At 35.1% G+C, this 17649-nt stretch overlaps 1 protein-coding gene across 4 annotated transcripts in view; it reads right to left on the reverse strand.

Annotated features, from left to right (window-relative positions):
• The window catches only part of NAV3 (neuron navigator 3), a 273242-nt gene that overhangs the window by 140322 nt on the left and 115271 nt on the right, over nt 1-17649 (reverse strand). For 3 of the 4 annotated variants that reach the window (XM_071552177.1, XM_071552176.1, XM_071552175.1), the window contains exons 6-7: nt 7462-7530; nt 4599-4738 (exon numbers count right to left, since the gene is read on the reverse strand). In XM_071552177.1, coding sequence (XP_071408278.1) covers nt 4599-4738; nt 7462-7530 — 209 coding nt within the window. The remainder of the gene's footprint in view (nt 1-4598; nt 4739-7461; nt 7531-17649) is intronic. The other variant, XM_071552178.1, reaches the window with a different exon arrangement.

A 17649-nucleotide genomic window follows, 5' to 3' on the forward strand; every position in this document is an offset into this window, starting at 1 on the left:
TGCACACATCTTGTCTTGCACTAAGCTTGTTCTAAATACACAGGAGGATTGAGGTCTTAAGCAATATCAATGTTTTTTTTTTTTTTTCAGAAGAAATTCACCTTAAGAATATGCAAAGCTAATGCAGAATACATGTAACAATCTGAATGCTGGGATGCCACTACACACTGCTGTATTAGTTCTTTTGCATTTGTACAGCTTCAGGCTATAAGTTTTACTACAAAAAATGGGGAAAAAAAGAAAAAGAAACAAGAAAGCTTTCTCATTAAAAAGAAGAATGCATGCCTTGCCGTATTAGTGGCTGTATAATATTAAAACAAATTGGGGGGAAAATGTAGAATATTTACTGCTTTATCAACAGCTTGTTCTGCCATATATATATAGCAAAACCCCACAGGTTCCTGGAACCACTGGTATTTATTTGATCCCTATATCTCAGAACATAAACAGCAACAAAAATATTACAGAGAACTTTAACTTGCTTTTAATCTTCAATTCAAAGTGTATCCTTAATATTTCTGCAAGCAATGTGGACTGCACATTCTCAAGAAGTATTGAGAACCTGTCTGGGTTTAAAGATGTGGAATTAAAAGATCTATTTCCCCCTTAGCACAAACTGGGGGGAGAGCTGCACATAATTAACTGTTTTCTCATGTTCAGTTGGGCTTGGCTTTAGCTGTTCATTGCATGAAACCTGTCCCCACCTTGTGGTGATTTTGAGGCAGAGTGAACCCAGGCCATGACAAGGATTTCTTACTTATATAAACTAAATATTGCAAGAAGGCAGTTATCTGTTTTGTGTTTAACTCACTTATTTCCAAAATGCATAGTCAGCTCATGCTGAAGACAGTTTTGCATTCTGCTTGAGAACTCAGTGCTTTGGAGCTCAGCCCCACCCCATGTTTGCTCTCAACAGTGCAAAAAGAGAACTTTCTATCAGAATCCAGAAAGACAATGACAACAGAATAGACATATTCAAATCCACTTTTCATAGGCTGTTGCACAAATAAAGGGCATGCAAAGAATTGAACTTGGGCACAATATATAAATTAATCTCCTTTGTCTTCTCATCTTTGACCTTTGTGATGTTCTGTGCCGCTGGGGAAGATTACCTCTGTGACAGCAGCTTCCCTACTGCAGCAAAGTTAGGCATTACAATCTAAATGTTCTGTAACAAACAGATGTCCATATTATCTGCTTCAGTCACTCACAATAAAAATGGTTAGTAGAAAAGGGAAGGATGTTCGGAGGAGTGTGATGTCTATTTGGCAAGATTAAAAGAATTCAGCTTATTCAACTCTCCCTTTCTAGCTGTGCATAAAGAAGTAGCTACCCCTTATCAGCAGAAGAGGAGAACACCTCCAGGGATAACTCAAAAAATACTAGCACCAGAAGAAACATACACAAATTAGCTGTAGATGTACATACTGGACACAGATGAACAACAACTTGCATCATTAGAAAACAGTTTCAGGGCAGAGTTTCTCAGAGTTGGTATGGGAAAAATCATCCTATACTGTTAAAACCAAATTTGGAGAAGACAAAACCACCATTTTCTATTAAATTATATTAAAAAGCTGGCAATTAAACTCCATAACATAGAGACCCTTATCAGTGTTCAGATACACTGTTCCTAAGCGGTAAATATTTGTTTTTAAAACGTGACTTGAATTAGGACATTGCTTCTTTACTATACTGAAAATGCCCTGGATACACACCTTATTAGCAATCTGAATAAATACTTTATTCAAGTAGTTTAATTCTCCTAGTTTTATTTCCATCTTTATGCTATTAAGTCAAAAGGAGATAGGTCTGACATATCTGGAAAACAGACGCGTTCTTTGAAATTGATCTGTAAGCTGCAAAGTACAAAAAAAAAAAAAAGAGGATCTCACCAAAGCTCCAAACCCACGTTTCAGCTAATGGTTTGTTTAATGTTTTGGTGCATTCGGTGCTTCTGACTTGAAAAGAGTTACACATGGTTACCCGTGTCACAGCAATGGATTGAGTCTGTTGCTGAAAACTGGGCTTTGCTCAGGGGCACTAGGTTTCTTACTGTGTTGAACTACTCCCTAAGCAACATTCCAAGAAGATAATATTAATGAGGGACTTCATAATGAAGTACTAAATAAAAGGCTAATATCACATCTTATTTTGGATCACCTTCAGGTCTCTTTTAACTGTGACACCATATCCATTTCTAACTGTGACTAACTTGGAAACCATGTTATTCAGGAATGAATTTCAAGTGCTACATATAACTGGATTAAAAACCGCCCAAAAACAAACCACCAACCTTATGTTGTATATATTTTCTAAGGCCTCCTTATAGCACAGAAAGGTGTGCAGCTAAACCCATAACAGCAGCAGAGAAAAATGTTAACAGCAGTGGTCTGCCCTTGAAGAGCTTTGGAAGTCCAAGCCTCTACAGGTTATTTACTTAGCAAAAGTAATCTTATTTTCTGCTTCAATTTATGCAACATTAATGCAGAGTTACAAACTATTTACTGTATCATCTATGTCTCAGAAATTAGAATATATAGACTCTGTCTCTATTCAACAGAAGTTAAAGTTATCTTGCTCTCAACATCTGCATCAGAAGCAAAATTTGAAATATAAAGTCTACTATGGGTGCTGTACTGTAAGGAAAAATCAGTTTGTCAACGTAGGGACAATTTTCATTTAAAAAAATTATTACTATTGTGAGGCTTGAAGTTTGTTTATAAACAAATTCTTCAAAAATCTTAGATTACAGAACATCCCCAAATACTTAAAAAAAAATCAAAAGACTACTTGGACATATTCAAAAATTAGTCACTATAATAATTAAATTTAAAATACAGCATGGTTGAGTTGTTTTTAGGCAAAGCAGCGGCACGGGGTACTCAAATACAGGTTCTTGTATACTTTTAAGATATTAGAAAAAATATCACTTTGCTATCCTTGTATTCACAGCAGTCATTTTGTCTAAAGAAATTCTGGTTTATACCCTAAAACAAATCGGGTACTTGGCTCTGATTATCATGTAAAATCAATGTTCTCCCTTCATTCAGCTGTTTTGATAGGGAAAAGAAAAAGAGCAGATGGAAGCATCTCAAGTATAGTACTCCTTAGTTATGCAACATTACATCTTCTATATTCTGTAAAATTAATAGAAGGATTAAAGACAAAAAAGCCACCCCTTATCTTCTTGAACATGATGACTTCACTAAAAATCTCATCAAGGTTCTCATTCTCTGCTGCACAGAAATTAGAAAGTAAAGAAATTCATCATGCAAAAAGTCACATAAATGTGCAATGCAATGCAAACCTTAGCAGTCAAAAGACAGTTCCCAAGTAATGAGCTAAGAATATTAATATCTACAAGCATGTCACACCTTGAATCATTTAACTCTCCCATATTTCAGTAGCAAACGTGTCAGCATTATGAAGAAATTCTAAAACCTAAACTGCTGTACGTACCTTCACTCAAGCAGTCACATCTCCTACTTCATCAATTCACTATTGTATTGGTGAACTACACAGTGTCTGCTCAGTTCTCACTCTGATCTCTTTCTAGTTTTAGCCTGGATGCGTTGGTATAAACAAGTCCTTGGTAAAATAAAACCCACTATAGAACTATCTGAAACATTCAACCCTGATAATAAAAATAAAAAAATAACTATTGAAAGGATGGTTTCATATCTTCAGATACAGCTAGAGGCAAAGTGTGTTCATCAGAATTTTGTAAAAAAAAACCTGGATAGCTGCCTGGTGCTTGGATGAAGAACATTCACTGCATACTTGTTCCTCCCACAGACCCCAAGGATGCAAATGGGTACTATGTATATTGTATCACTTTCAACTGTATTCTAACCCAGAGATATGAATAAAATGCTGTTCATTACACACAGGGAGAAAGAATGGGAGGAAAGGGATGGATTAGTTACACAACCATGAAAGCTGAATTTCTACACTATTCTTTCTGAGATAAAGTCTGAAGAGGCATATTTTCCAGGAAAATAGCATCAGGGTGAGAGAAACAGAAGGACTCAGGAAACTCAGTTTGTTGTTGTAATGGAAGCTCATACTTAAAGGAGACAATAAAACAAGAGCACTGAATCCAAATTCCCGCAAAATTTTATTACACTGGACTTAATTTCCAATCCTCTATTCAGGATACACACAGTAGGTCTATTCTTCAAGAATAGACACATGCAGCATTCTGATGCAAACATAACACTCTGATTCTCCTACATTAGAGGCTAAGATGCAAAGTCCTCTGAAAATTATGGCAGTCTTCCTCTGAATATGAGTAGATTGGAATATGGAACAAGATTATAAGCATCCAGTAAGGATTCATTCTTACTTCAGAAAAATCATCCAGTGATATTTCCATCAAAGAGAGTTAAAATATAATTATATCATCTTGCAAGTTTTCAGTTCTGAACTTTAATCCTAACTAAAAGTCCTAATTCAGGCCTCAATTTCCATAGGTCTTCCTTGCCAAGTCTGAATACTACATTCACTTCTTTGACCCTTTTGGATGGTTTGGTTTGTTTTATTTTTTCATTTTTGTATGTTATGTAGGGCAAACTTAGTCACTTTTAATCACTTACCTTTTTCATTTCCATTTGCATATTGTGGAGGCTTGTTTTTATCAATGCTGTTAAAGCTCTGACTTCTCCGATTTAAATTGGAAGCTCCCTGGCCTTTGGTACTGCTGCCTGCAGCTGGCACCCTTGAGGGTCCTGGAAGCCTGGGATGGTACAACGGGAAATCAGTTCACTTTATGTAATGCAACATATAGTGGAGAGAGTGTGCAAATATCAGAACAGAATTTAAAACCAACAACTGCAAACAATGAATTCAAGTAAGCAACAAAGAACAGGAGGATTCAAATTAGTTAGACTCCACAAATGAAAACAAAAGTTTATCCTTATGCACACAAAAGGGAAAAAGATGCTTTCCAGAGTCACAAGACATTTAAAAAGACGCTTTGCATTTGCCATTAACATTGCTAAAACAGATTCACCCTAATAAATATTGAAGAGTAGTATCCACCTTCATTAAAATCTGCCACTTTTGGAGAGGAACTATTACAGAAATAGATTAGAAAGCACAACAATACGTACTTGAGAAATATTTCATATCTCTTACTTCAGTAAATGCTTCACAGTTGTGTTTAGCATAAAAGCTGACTTTTTATTTATCTTCTTCCATTATTTTTTCAGAGGTCTATTGGGTAAAGTACTCCCACCTTACTAAATGAAAAATATTGGAAATACACATTTTATCTAGATACTACAGATGCATGTATACTTTTTAAATAGAAGTATGTAGTGTAGACTATATAGTTCATTTCTTAGCATTTGCTGCCACCATCTGAACCTTACTGTGTGGCTATGCTAAGGCATAAAAAGTAGACCTTGCTGTTCCTGGCATGTGTAAGCCTGCAGTTTTTTTCTGTCTCAATCTGTTTTCTGATGTAGGATTCCTTAGTATGTGCCTACTTCAAACTTTTTTTTGCAACATCTTTGTGGGTACCTCCACTCCTTTCCAGTTTTGTTATTTATTAGACAGATAAAAATATTATGTTATCTGTTAGACAAATTGAATTGCTCAAATAACACATAGGCTTTTGCCATAAGAGAAGAGCATTTCTCTTCTGTCTCACTCATTTTGGAATGACAAGATGATTTTAATAATGGCAATACAAATTATACTAGTTATTGAATTCTGTTAGTTTAACTATGTTGTGAAAGAGCAGCATCAGAAGGGAGGAAAAAAAATCACATTACAAAGAAATACAAAACATTTGATTTCTGTTGAAGTTTTTGTTTGTTTAATACACTGGCATAACAGAAATGATCAAATAGTTTTATTTTCATTAACAAACATACATAAACAGCTCCATGTTCTCCTTCTTTACCAGTTTAAGCCTCGGAGAGCTAATCCATTAGTTATTTTTATGGCTCATTCTGGCCACCAGCCTGCCCTGCTAGTCTCTGTGCCGAGCCCAGAGCAGACTGTCTGTGCTCTGCAGCTGTATGCATGCTAACCTTTACTGTGACCCATGAAGTCGAGTGATCTTCTGTTCCCTGAAGAATGCACTTAAACAAACTTAAAAATCCATTTGCTCCTTCTCATTACCCTAATTTGACAAGCAGTATGGGCCCTGAGATCATTTGTCAAAGGTAATGAAAAAAAACAATGAAAAGGCATGTACAACATTGGAAACTCGTCTGTTCTGTTAAAATATAAAATAGTTCTGCATATATTCTGCATGCCAAAATTCGAGAACTTGCCACAGTAAGCACATTATACATGAGGTCATTTGCTCTACACACTTTCCAGTTTACCTCATTTGCTGACTTTTTAAATTGAATTCAGGTTTTAAATTGTTCTTGTAGAATCATGTTAAGCAGCTAAGGAAATGCAAAGAACAGTATAACAAATAAGGGACAAGTCACATACCTCTGAACAAGCTTCGGAAACACTGCCACAGATTCAAAGTATTAGACAATAAGACTGTTAACCTTGACATGTGTGTGGACAAGACAGGAGCATCAGCAATAAGGAAAATGAAAACCTATAAATGCAGGTGCAAAGCAACTAGACTGTGGAATAGCTCATTTCAAGCTCTCACCAGCAACTTAAATTGTGTTAGTGTTGTACAGTGCAAAATGCAATCTTTATTGTAGATTATGCAATTTAAAGTTCATGAGTCTTACCAATGAACTGTACAGCAAAGGTATAATTAATGAACACGTTAATTATTCCCCACTCCCAAAAACCCAACCCAAACCAAAAAAAACAGAAGCAACCTCAGCTTCTTTCTTCTGCAATCTGGCTTGTAGATTTTAGTGCTCATGGAAATGACAGACTAAAAGTACTAACAAAATCTGAAACAGGTCAGCTCCTACACACAGCTCTGTCAAATTCACTACCAAAACACAGCATCTCATTCATGGGGACTGTGTGCAGACTACTGTTGATGGAGTAGTAGTCTTGGAAATAATTAATTTTTTTTCTGCTCTATTTTGCTTCTGTGTAATCTTGGCTCCTTGAACTCGACCTTTCAGGTGGTTTTGCTCTACATACAAAACATCTAGTGGGAACTGCGATGAATTCCCAAACTTCTTTTCACTCATGAGTAAAGACAGGATTTGAGCCAGAACAGTACAGAGCACTAAAATCACCAACTAATCCTTTACATCCAATATTATACATGCAGGATACAAAGATGCAGGATACATAACAACCAGAAATATTGCTAATATACAGTACAAATCAGCCAATTGGCCAAAAGCCAATTAAAACAAGGCCTTCTGTGGCAAAGCTCATCACTGCAAAGCTTGCACACATAACAAAAACTACACATTGTTTAGTGTCTGCTTAAATCCAAAGGATAAAATATCAGTGGGTATATACTTGCTTGGATGTCACTAACAAGCAATAAATTAGAGATATTAAACTGACCTAGAAGCCTTTTTTTGATTGGTTGCAATTCCACTGTGATTAGACTGAGTTGCATATCTGGCTGTGAGACTGTATGAGAAGAAACAGAGAAATTGAATTAAAGAATTTCTTTGAATATGTACAGAAAGAACACACTTACCAGCAAACTATGAGTTAATGAATGCAAATTGAACACAGATAGAAAACACAAAATAACTGGCAACAATATGAAACAATGTAAGCATGCAGATTTTTATGAGAGATGCAATGAACAGATTATGAAATAATGACTATAGTTATAACTTGTCTAATTTGCTAGAAATTATCTTATGAATAGACAAAGTGGACAAATTTCCATAGTGACTGAATTACTGAAGTCTAGCTCAATTCCCACAGACTGCACCTTTGCACCTTTTCTTTTATCCATGAAAACACTAAGCACAAATATACACCTACTAGTGTCTCCAGCAACCTGACCAGGTTCACAGTGTGGCAGTTAGGAATAGATTTGCTATACCAAATTCAACATGGGCTCATAAAAATTCCCACTAAAGCAAGGTGACCCTCCTGGCAGGAGAGCTACATGGAAGAAGCACTGTGCCATAATTTTCATCACTGTTACAGCAGCACAGGCCATATATGTGATACTTTATCCCGGCAATGAATCAGAGGCTGCATTAGGAAATCCCTGACATGTGCTTAGACTCACTATGAAATTCTATAGGAAAATGGACCTTTGTCTATTTAAGGCATTCAAGTGGTATTTCTGCAACAGAAGACATGCTGTGCTAGAGAGGGTATGTTCCTTTTGACACCCAACAACCTGGCATTACTAGACAGCATCTTTTAGACATTTGCACTGTCAAATGTATGTCCAATGCACACCCTTCTGTCAGGTAATTTAAGTTTCTATAAACAGGTGCATCCTTTGGGATCCACACAACCTAAGGATGTAGACTGGTGCCTAAGTCAGGTGCTATCACAACATCAAATTCCTTGAGTTATTAGGAAGTAATGAATAACTGAGTAAGCAGAAACTCTGATAGTCAGAGATTTCTTTGTCTCTCAGTTCTGCATCTTCCAGCAATTTTTCTGAGTAGCAGCAAAAACCACAGTGCTCTGGTCCTGGCTTTATAGACTGGCAGAACTTATAAGAAGCACCTCGTGGTGTTGAGTCTACCATGACAGTGTTAAGCAATTTCTATTAGTCTGCTGAAGCAGTCAGCCTGAGTACAGACCAGATGGGAGAAGCTGTCAATGAGAAAGGTCTTCCTGCATTAGCGCAGAAATCCTGCAGAGGGGCTAGGGGAAGGCACAAACCAAGGGACAATGTGCAACTTGCATGGGACATGATTATTGTCACTTTAGAAATTAAACCCCAGTAAAGAGTTAAGCATTGCCTTTGTTCCTGTCAATTAAAAATGGCATATTTGCACATGATGAATATATAAAAAAAAGGAATACTTCAGTCTTATGGGGGGGGGAGGGGGGGCGGGGAGGGAATCATTCAATACATAAAAGCAGCATTCAAGTCTTTGACATATATCTTCACAGTAATGCTGACGAATTCCTTTTTTATGAGGTCATAACTTCAGTGAGAATTAAAATTATTTATAACAGTATCAGAATAATATCAGAATAATTACACTTTATGTATTTTAATCTATTTTTACTATATTGAATTATATTTCACTTACAGTTATCTTTCTTAATAATGTCTGGACTTATGATGCAAATGTGGCATAGGTTATTTGGCTGAAATTGCTACATTTGTGCCCGGCATAATAGCCCATCTTTTGGTGAGACCTTCCACTCATGATTTTTTTTTTCAACATATCTAAAATGAAGAAATCTAGAAATGGGTAGCTATTTACCTGTGTTGATTACAATAAGATGTTTGTGAGAAAAGTGATGTGTCAAATAAAACCTTAGTGCATTTATGTTGTAAAATGTAAAATGCTACACAGTACAATCACCACAGACAGTGAGATGGAAAAATAGAGTGAATAGGATGCAGTGCCATAGTGTATTGTGGCTTTTCTACCTCAAACAACTCATTCCAAAATAACTAGAAGGATCCAGTAAGTTAAACTCAGGGTTGATAAGCTAACCTGCAGATTTTTAATAGCAATAAATACATGGAATACCTATCTGGAAATGCTAACTAGAATACTTCCCTTCTGTGCCTGTTACTTGGAACTCTATTAATTAGCAAATTCATGAGACTTCAGCCTCTAGACTGCTTTCAACCTTTCTGGACAGGCTTGAAAGTCATTGATGAAAGTCTCAATGTCAGTAAAGTATGATTTGTAAAGCACTGTGACTGAGTAAATTTATTTTCCAAACTAGTGGAAGAAAAGTGCATCAAGTTCCTAATGACTTTGGGTTTTTCTTCTCAATGAGGACTGAATGCGCTGGGCCCATTAAAGCTTTGCACAGATGCCTGTTTCCCAGCTGCTGGCTCCACTTTTACAGATGTGAACTACAACACAGTTTCAGACAAGATTTTAGCCCAGCCACTCTTCTAAATGCATAAACAAATATCTACCTACTGCCCTCTGTCCTAGCAGATAACTGTCTGTGGGTAACACCTGTCAGTCAGGAAAATAAACCAGTTTTGTTTAAATCAGTTATTTTGTTTTGTTTGTTTTCAAGTCCACTCAATCAAATCATAAATTTGTGTATGCAACAAAGCAGAACAGACAGTAGCAGTTTAATGCTACAGCATTCAAGACAAGGAAGGATTTATTTGCAGAGAGCTGGAAAGGGGGATTTTGAAAGCCTCTGGTCCTCATCTGTTGGATACCAAAACCCTTTCCACTGCCATAATACTACTACCAGCAATCTTCTACAGTGTGGTCATAGCTTTGACTCCGTAGAGGAGTCACAGCAGCCGCCGCAAAGCACAGCCACAGCACACTGACAGAAAAGCATAAGCAATATAAAAAAATACAAGTGATTCTACCAACACTTCAGCTATGTTCCCATAAGCATTTTCAAAACACAAATATATTCTTGTAAGTGTGGTGAATTTTAAATATAAAAAATATCTTTCTTTTTTACTTCTATTTTAATTCATTTTCCATGGGCAATAATTGTCATAAACAGCACTACCCATGCTTCTTTGGAAGTGTATGGATTTTTTGTTTGTTTGTTTTCTGTAAATGAAGAGAGAAAGTCATCTCCGCCCCAGCAGCTGCCAACTGTAATGTTACTTCATTAACTGACACCATCAAAAGAACAATATGTAGAATATCAAATTTATTGCACAGTCTGTGAAAATATTAAGAGATAATACTTGACAACAAGGACTGACAGAAGCAAAGAAAACATCAGCAAATAAATAAAACTGTGACTTAAATGAGTGCAAGACTGCAGGGAAAAGACTGAGCTACATGTTGGTATCAAGGAACCTATTAAGGAACAAATAGGAGCAAAGATAGAACATTTTATTCAGAATAGGTAAAAAAATGAATCCGATGACAAGAGTGAAGACTGCAATAATTCCATAAGGCTCCCTTTGCACTTTTACATGCATTTGAATTTAATTTTCCACATACAAATTCCAGGCAAGCTCAAATGCTCACAAGACATCAGAATTAAATAGGTGACAAGTCTGGGAAAGGAATAAATGCATGGAAATTTGCTTCAGATTTCAGGGAATGAGAAGAATTAATGAGAATCAATGGAGACTAAGCAACAAAGAATATTTGAAGGGAAAATAACTCCACTATAAAGCTTCTATTCCTCCAGAAAGAAATACATAAAAGGTTGGATTCAAGTCCTACAAGGATGAATGGAACACTTCCCATTAACTTCAACATGACCTGGATTAGCAGCAGTGAAAATTATGGCCAAAGTGTACCAAAACTGACATATAAAAAGCAATGAGTGGCAAGGGTGACACATGCCATACAATGAGTATATAAAATGTACAAAATGAGAATTGCTACTAAACCGATTTAAAACAGTCTTGAAAACTGTAAGAACAAATAAGAAAAGATGCTGATTTTGTTTTTAAATGCAAATAGAACAAGAGGTACAGAAAAAAAATTGTTCTTGAGCAGGTGTCATAGGTAATTTATAAATAGAAGAAGTCAGTGTAACTACATCTCACAGCTTCCTAGAGGAAATGCTCATAATAACATCATGTACTTTGCAAAGAGAAAGAACTGTAATAACACACAAGGTGAGGTACCAAACAGTAAAGGACAATTTTTAAGGATCCAGTCCACAGAATTATGTAAGAAGGTAAAAGTTACAAGCAGTTTATCAAAGATTGGTAGTGAAATGGTCAAAGAGGAGATGAAAAGTTTTTTAAAAATATGCAATGCCATTGAGAGGCTAAAAAGGCTTTATAACTAATTTTATTTTATTTTCTGTCTAGACATGCTATGGTGTGCTACAGTGCTGCATTATAACTACAGAAAACACCATATTTTTAGAACCTGAACATCACTTTAAACCACCCTTTTCCTCCCTTATTTTAAGCTTATGAAGTTATTAGATATCTTCTTATCTTAGAGAAGATGGGCTATAGGGATGTAGTATACGAGAAATACATTCTTACTGTTGCACTGTTCTGTCTTCTCTGTGTGAAGGTTATTGAAAAGTTAGTCATTGGCCACCATCAAAAAGTAACCCTTTTGTGTATTGTAATTCATAAGGCTCTCAAGTGAAACAGAAGTATGTATTATGAAACTTCAAATAGTGCATTTTTGCATGCTATTTCAAAATACAGCCATTAAGGTGAAATTTAGAGGCAAAAATGCTAATAAATTGGCAGTGATATTAATATGTAGGAGGCTGTGAAGATGTATTTTTACTATGTTGTGTCAATATATCATAGCTATAGCCCAGAAAATCCATGAAAATGCAGTAATTTCCACCAGTTATGACAGTAATACCAAATGTGTGAATTAATTGCATAGCTATGTGATGCAAACAAATGGCATGTGCAAGATGAGCACCCTTCCCTGATGACCTATAGAGTGCTTATCATAGGATCACATCTCTGATTTATGCAATTCATAATTATTAAATACAATCTATTTGCTCAGGTACACAGATAACATTTAATTGGTACTCAGAGATTTAGTTACTTGGATTTCAGGACAAATATGATGAAAGAACTTTCTTTTCTGAGGTTCTGAGGTTCCTGTCATTGGAGGACTGTAATGATGTCATCTTTGAGAAGTGGCAGGAAATGGTGCCAAAGCTGATTTTCAAGGTTAAAAAGATAGCTCAGTTAAAGTAAAATTAAAAGGACCATTTGAAGGTCAGCTTGCTGCAAATCCTGGTGCAATCACACCAACTAATTCATTCTACATTATGTCCCAGACACATAAAAATACATCAGATTAAAGTAATAGCACTTTCTTTGCTCAGACCCTTACTAGAAAACAGAGAACAAAAAGAAGAAAGACATATTTTCCTGATGTTTTGTATTTTCAGTCATGACTGTAGTGGGAAGAGCAGGAACTACCTATCTGTTTTCCTTCACCACAACTACATAACTAGCAATGGCAAGTCCTAAGGGCAGCGAAGAGACTTGTTACATCACCCTCGAATCCATTAACCAAGGAAGACACACAACCATGCACACCTTCCATTTTTTTACCCTATCTTAGTGCAATAGAATCAGCATAGACTGCTGCAATTACATTTTAAACCTCAAGAATACTCAAATGAGGCTTTTTTTCTAAACTGAGAGTGATATAAGCAAGATTGCTATGTCGACTGGCAGTATGCTGACATGGATTTATCTCAATTCATAATCATAACCACTACACTTGTGTTACTGTATTTCACACAGCACAAGCTGTGTGTCCAATATGCTTAATTTTTGTTCTAGTACTTCTGAGCAGCAGGCAACATGAAACCCTGTTCCTTGCAGTAGTTATATATGCAACTGCCTGTAGAAATCAGCTACCTACTTTGTTTATGTTCCTGGGAAAACCAGGGTGCTCTTTCAATATAACAAATTTAACAAAGTCCATATGGACCTCAAGCTGTGCTCATCATTCCTGAACATGATAAAATAGTTTGTTCGTCTCAGTGAATTTTTCTGACAGCTTACTGAAACCAGTTACTAGCTAATCCATAAATGAGTCAGAACTTTCAACCACATGTGTTTTCTCTTAGTATCTGGGTGGTTGAAAGATCATCATTGCAGAAAGTTTAGATGCATTGTTGTGATAATGGAATCCACTAGCAAACCAAAGCATAAAAATATAATGTAAGCATTGTTGTCATCTATCTGTACTGACAGATATAAATAAGGCCACCAGCACTGTATTTTTTTTAAATAAATCTCAGAACTGCAATAAAGTCAGAAGGAAAGAGTGAAGTGTCAACTTCAGATTTTGAAGTATTCAATTCCCACACTTAGTAATAAGAGAATACAGGAAATTCTCAGATAAAAGAAATCAGAAATCACATCAAAAGCCATTCTCTCCCTTTGGTTACCATTAATACTTTACCACAGATTTTCCACTAATAGTCTAATAATTTCTGAGCTTTTATACTTAGTGGTACAAAACCATAATCTTTCACAAATGAAGAATATTGTTTGTGAAGAAATTTCACTTACCATGAATCAACTGCTTCATTCTTTTTACATTTAATTTGAAATGTTGCTTATTGGCCCTAGGATTAGGTAGGCCAATATTAAGTTAGAGAATTGCCACACTCACCAGTTTTGGATAACTTTGTTAGGAGCCTGACATAGAAGATTCATTATCCTCCTACACGAACTTTGCACAAAGGGGAGAGAGGCTCCTTATGAAACTACATTGCTGATCTGTGTTGTCTCCTAATCATCCAAAGATAACTAGCCTCCTGAATTCTCCATTTCTGCACAAACCTAATCCTGTCAGTCTCATGATATTCTGATTATAACCTTCCCCTGGCAGCTCTGTTTACCACAGTAAAACAATCTGCCCATGAAACCTGTAGAGTCCTAGTATGATTTGGTGCTTGTTTCAGTTTTTCTTGACAAAGGGCTCAAACACTGTCTGAATGAGGTTTATATTAAAGCAGGTTGTCTTCAGTGGCATGCAGAACAGGCTCAGACCCAGTAATGATAAAAAAAAATTAATCATTACTAAGGACATCATAACCTGGAAATGAGGATGACAGTACCATCATCTTCATCATCATAATCATCATCATCACCAGGATCAGTCTTATATATTTGGAGGGTGAGACACTAGTCCTGTATATACAAAACCAAAACTTCCTTGGTCTTCAGCAGGGCCTGAATGCTATCACCTCTATATTCTGGCCATCTTCTGTAGGACTTCTCAGAGGTATTTACTTTTTCCATGTATAATCTGTATTTCTCTCAGCAAAAGTGGAGAACATCAACTTTTCATACTTCTTTAATAAAAAAACATAGCTTTTGACATCCCAGGAAATCGAGTTGAAATTAAGCAATATGCTTACTATACCTTTCTGTAAGCAACAAAGAAGATAACTTGTCTGCTAGATTATTCTAATTTAAAATAATAGCAATTATTAATTGCAACTAAGACATAGTTTCCAAGGCTTAAATTAAAACATAAAGTGGGATTGAATTTTGAACATTTAAAAAAGGCACAAGGCCGACAAAAAACATCCACCTTTTTCAGTGTATATGTTTTGCTTTTGCTTACATGTCTGCACACATACAAACACATGGACATCAAATGCACTTATATGTAGATAGTGCCTTAAAAAGACAGCTTATTTCTCAGGTGTGTAACACAGTAGAAATATGTGAGTCTCCTAGTAGAATACAATACCCATGGGTATAAGAAGATAATTTTCACAATGCCCTTAAAAATTTAGTCAAATTAGATTTGAAGCATTTTGCCATTACTGAATAAAGATGAATATGCCATTCAGGTGTTAACAGCTATATTCATTATCTGACTTATGCCATAATAATAGGATTTTTTTTCTTGTTCCTCTCAAAAATCTGAAAGAATTATTTGTAGGTAATAAAAGACCACAGTGCAAGTTAATGTAAAATACTGTGCTACATGTACTTGCCAAATATTTTCTCCAAAATATACACCGTAAATTATTTTCTGCCTTAGGGCTTTAACATGCCAGACCTTTCCACAGTTATGTTAGAAATGTTAGAAAATGGAAAGTATTCAGAATTTTGAAAAACATACTTAGAACTGCAACAAACTAATAAAAAAGGCACACAGGCACAATAAATTTGTAATAATAAATTGTCTTAACATCCACTATGAAAGGATAAAATAACTTGTTTAACACTACAACTTTTAAAAAAAATAAAATTACTCTATTATTGATAGTACTCAGATTACCTATTGAGTTAATAATTTCATATTATAAACTTGAGATTTTATCACATTTCAAAATTCTTCATTCAATGAAATAGGAAGGTTTCAGTATCTGTATAAAACTACTTTTTGCCAAAAAAATCCAGAGGTCTCAGGTGTCTCATGGAGTAGTCATATGAGTACCTTGGGACCTTCTCAATCATGAACTCCTGTCAACTCAGTCATGTTGGTTCCTTCTGTAATTATTGCTAAGACACAGTTGACGTAAAAGCAATCACAAAAATTAGTCTGGACAGTCATGCAAGCTACTTGTCCACATTTCAAGTAGCAAAAGGCAAGATGAATCCCATCAAACTAATTTTTCTTTTTCTTTTCATATTTTGGCTTCTTTCTAGATAGAAGCTTTTATTTACCCATTAGTAGCTTAAAACTAAAAAGGTATTTGGGAAATATTTTTAAATTCCTTTTCAAGCTATTCGTTTTCTTTGGGAAAAAAAGAATTAATTAAATCACAGGATCTCAGAATCACAGACTATTCTGAGTTGGAAGAGACCCACAAGGAAATCAAATTAAATTAAGCTCAATTACTACTGTGAAAAAAAAAGAATTCCACACAGAGAGTTCATATTAATGTACAATTATATACCCATGTCTATTTCACATGTAGTCATTTTTCTCAGAAAGGGGCATATTATGTTATGATAATTTCCCTATATTACTTCAAAATGGTGAAAATGAAAAAAAAAGTCATTACTGAAAAAAATTGTATTTCTGTTTGTTTTCAAGTTCTGGGGCTCTTTGTTTTGCTAGCAGCTCAGAATACTAGATGATGTATTTGTAGCAGAAAATAGAAACGTTTCATACAGGAGAAAACTTTTAGTAGTAGGGCCCTTTCTTTATCCTTAAAGACTTCAATGAAAAATTATACGCTCTCATACAGTGACAAGCATTAAAATTTTGTATATAAGAAAGCAAACAAAGTTTCAGATCGGATATAAGAAATCTTGGTCTAATCATTTATGTACATAGAAATATTTTACAGCTGAAACACAGCAATGGAGGAGAAATTTAATCAAATATTTAAATTATTTTAAACTTGTAGATTAAAGTGGAAGGTCTAAAGCACACAGATGGAAGTAGAAACTTTGTTAAACCAGCCTTAGATATCACTCTACAAAATCAAAAATGCTGGGATTCTGAACGTGAAATGACTGTCTTTCCTCTTAATGAAGCATGCTTAAAGAAAACAAAACAGGAGAAAAAGGTGCAGAAGAATCACGAGATCTTGAGAAACTATAATTAAAAGAAAGCTTAATAAAATATTCATCACCTCTTTGCCTACCATGGGCAACCACTGTCATCCAAATAGTAAAAAACCTGCTTTATCCAAGGTTTTTTTGAAAGACCTTTGCAATACTAGAGATGTATAAAAGAATACAGTAACTATTTTTATTCTTAAAAATTCGCCATGGTTAAATTAGAAAGGCAGGAAATGTTTCTATTCTTTTACTAAATTATAAATTAAAAACAGTAAACTAAGATATTTACAGGAAACTGGCTAATCTCTTAATTCCACTGATTAAAGCTGATTAATTGCTGGCTAACAAGATGTTTTTACCTCTTATGCAGTATTACATATCCTTCGGAAAATAGAAATTCAATTTTGAAAAATGTTGAGAGTAGCCAGACTCTTCTAGGACAACACCATAATTTCCTAGATTACATGTTATTAGTAATCTTCACAGAGAAAGTATTCAAAGACATTAATTTTTAGTAGCAGGGAAAATAAAAGCATTTCATTTTGTAATGCCCAAGGCAAACACAAATTTATCTGAATTTTTGTATCAAATAAGGTAATTTAAATGCTATCAGCAACACTTTTCTAGAAAACATATTTTTAGAACATTCCTAC

Source organism: Pithys albifrons, chromosome 3, assembly GCF_047495875.1.
Source record: "Pithys albifrons albifrons isolate INPA30051 chromosome 3, PitAlb_v1, whole genome shotgun sequence".
NCBI classification, from domain to species: domain Eukaryota; kingdom Metazoa; phylum Chordata; class Aves; order Passeriformes; family Thamnophilidae; genus Pithys; species Pithys albifrons.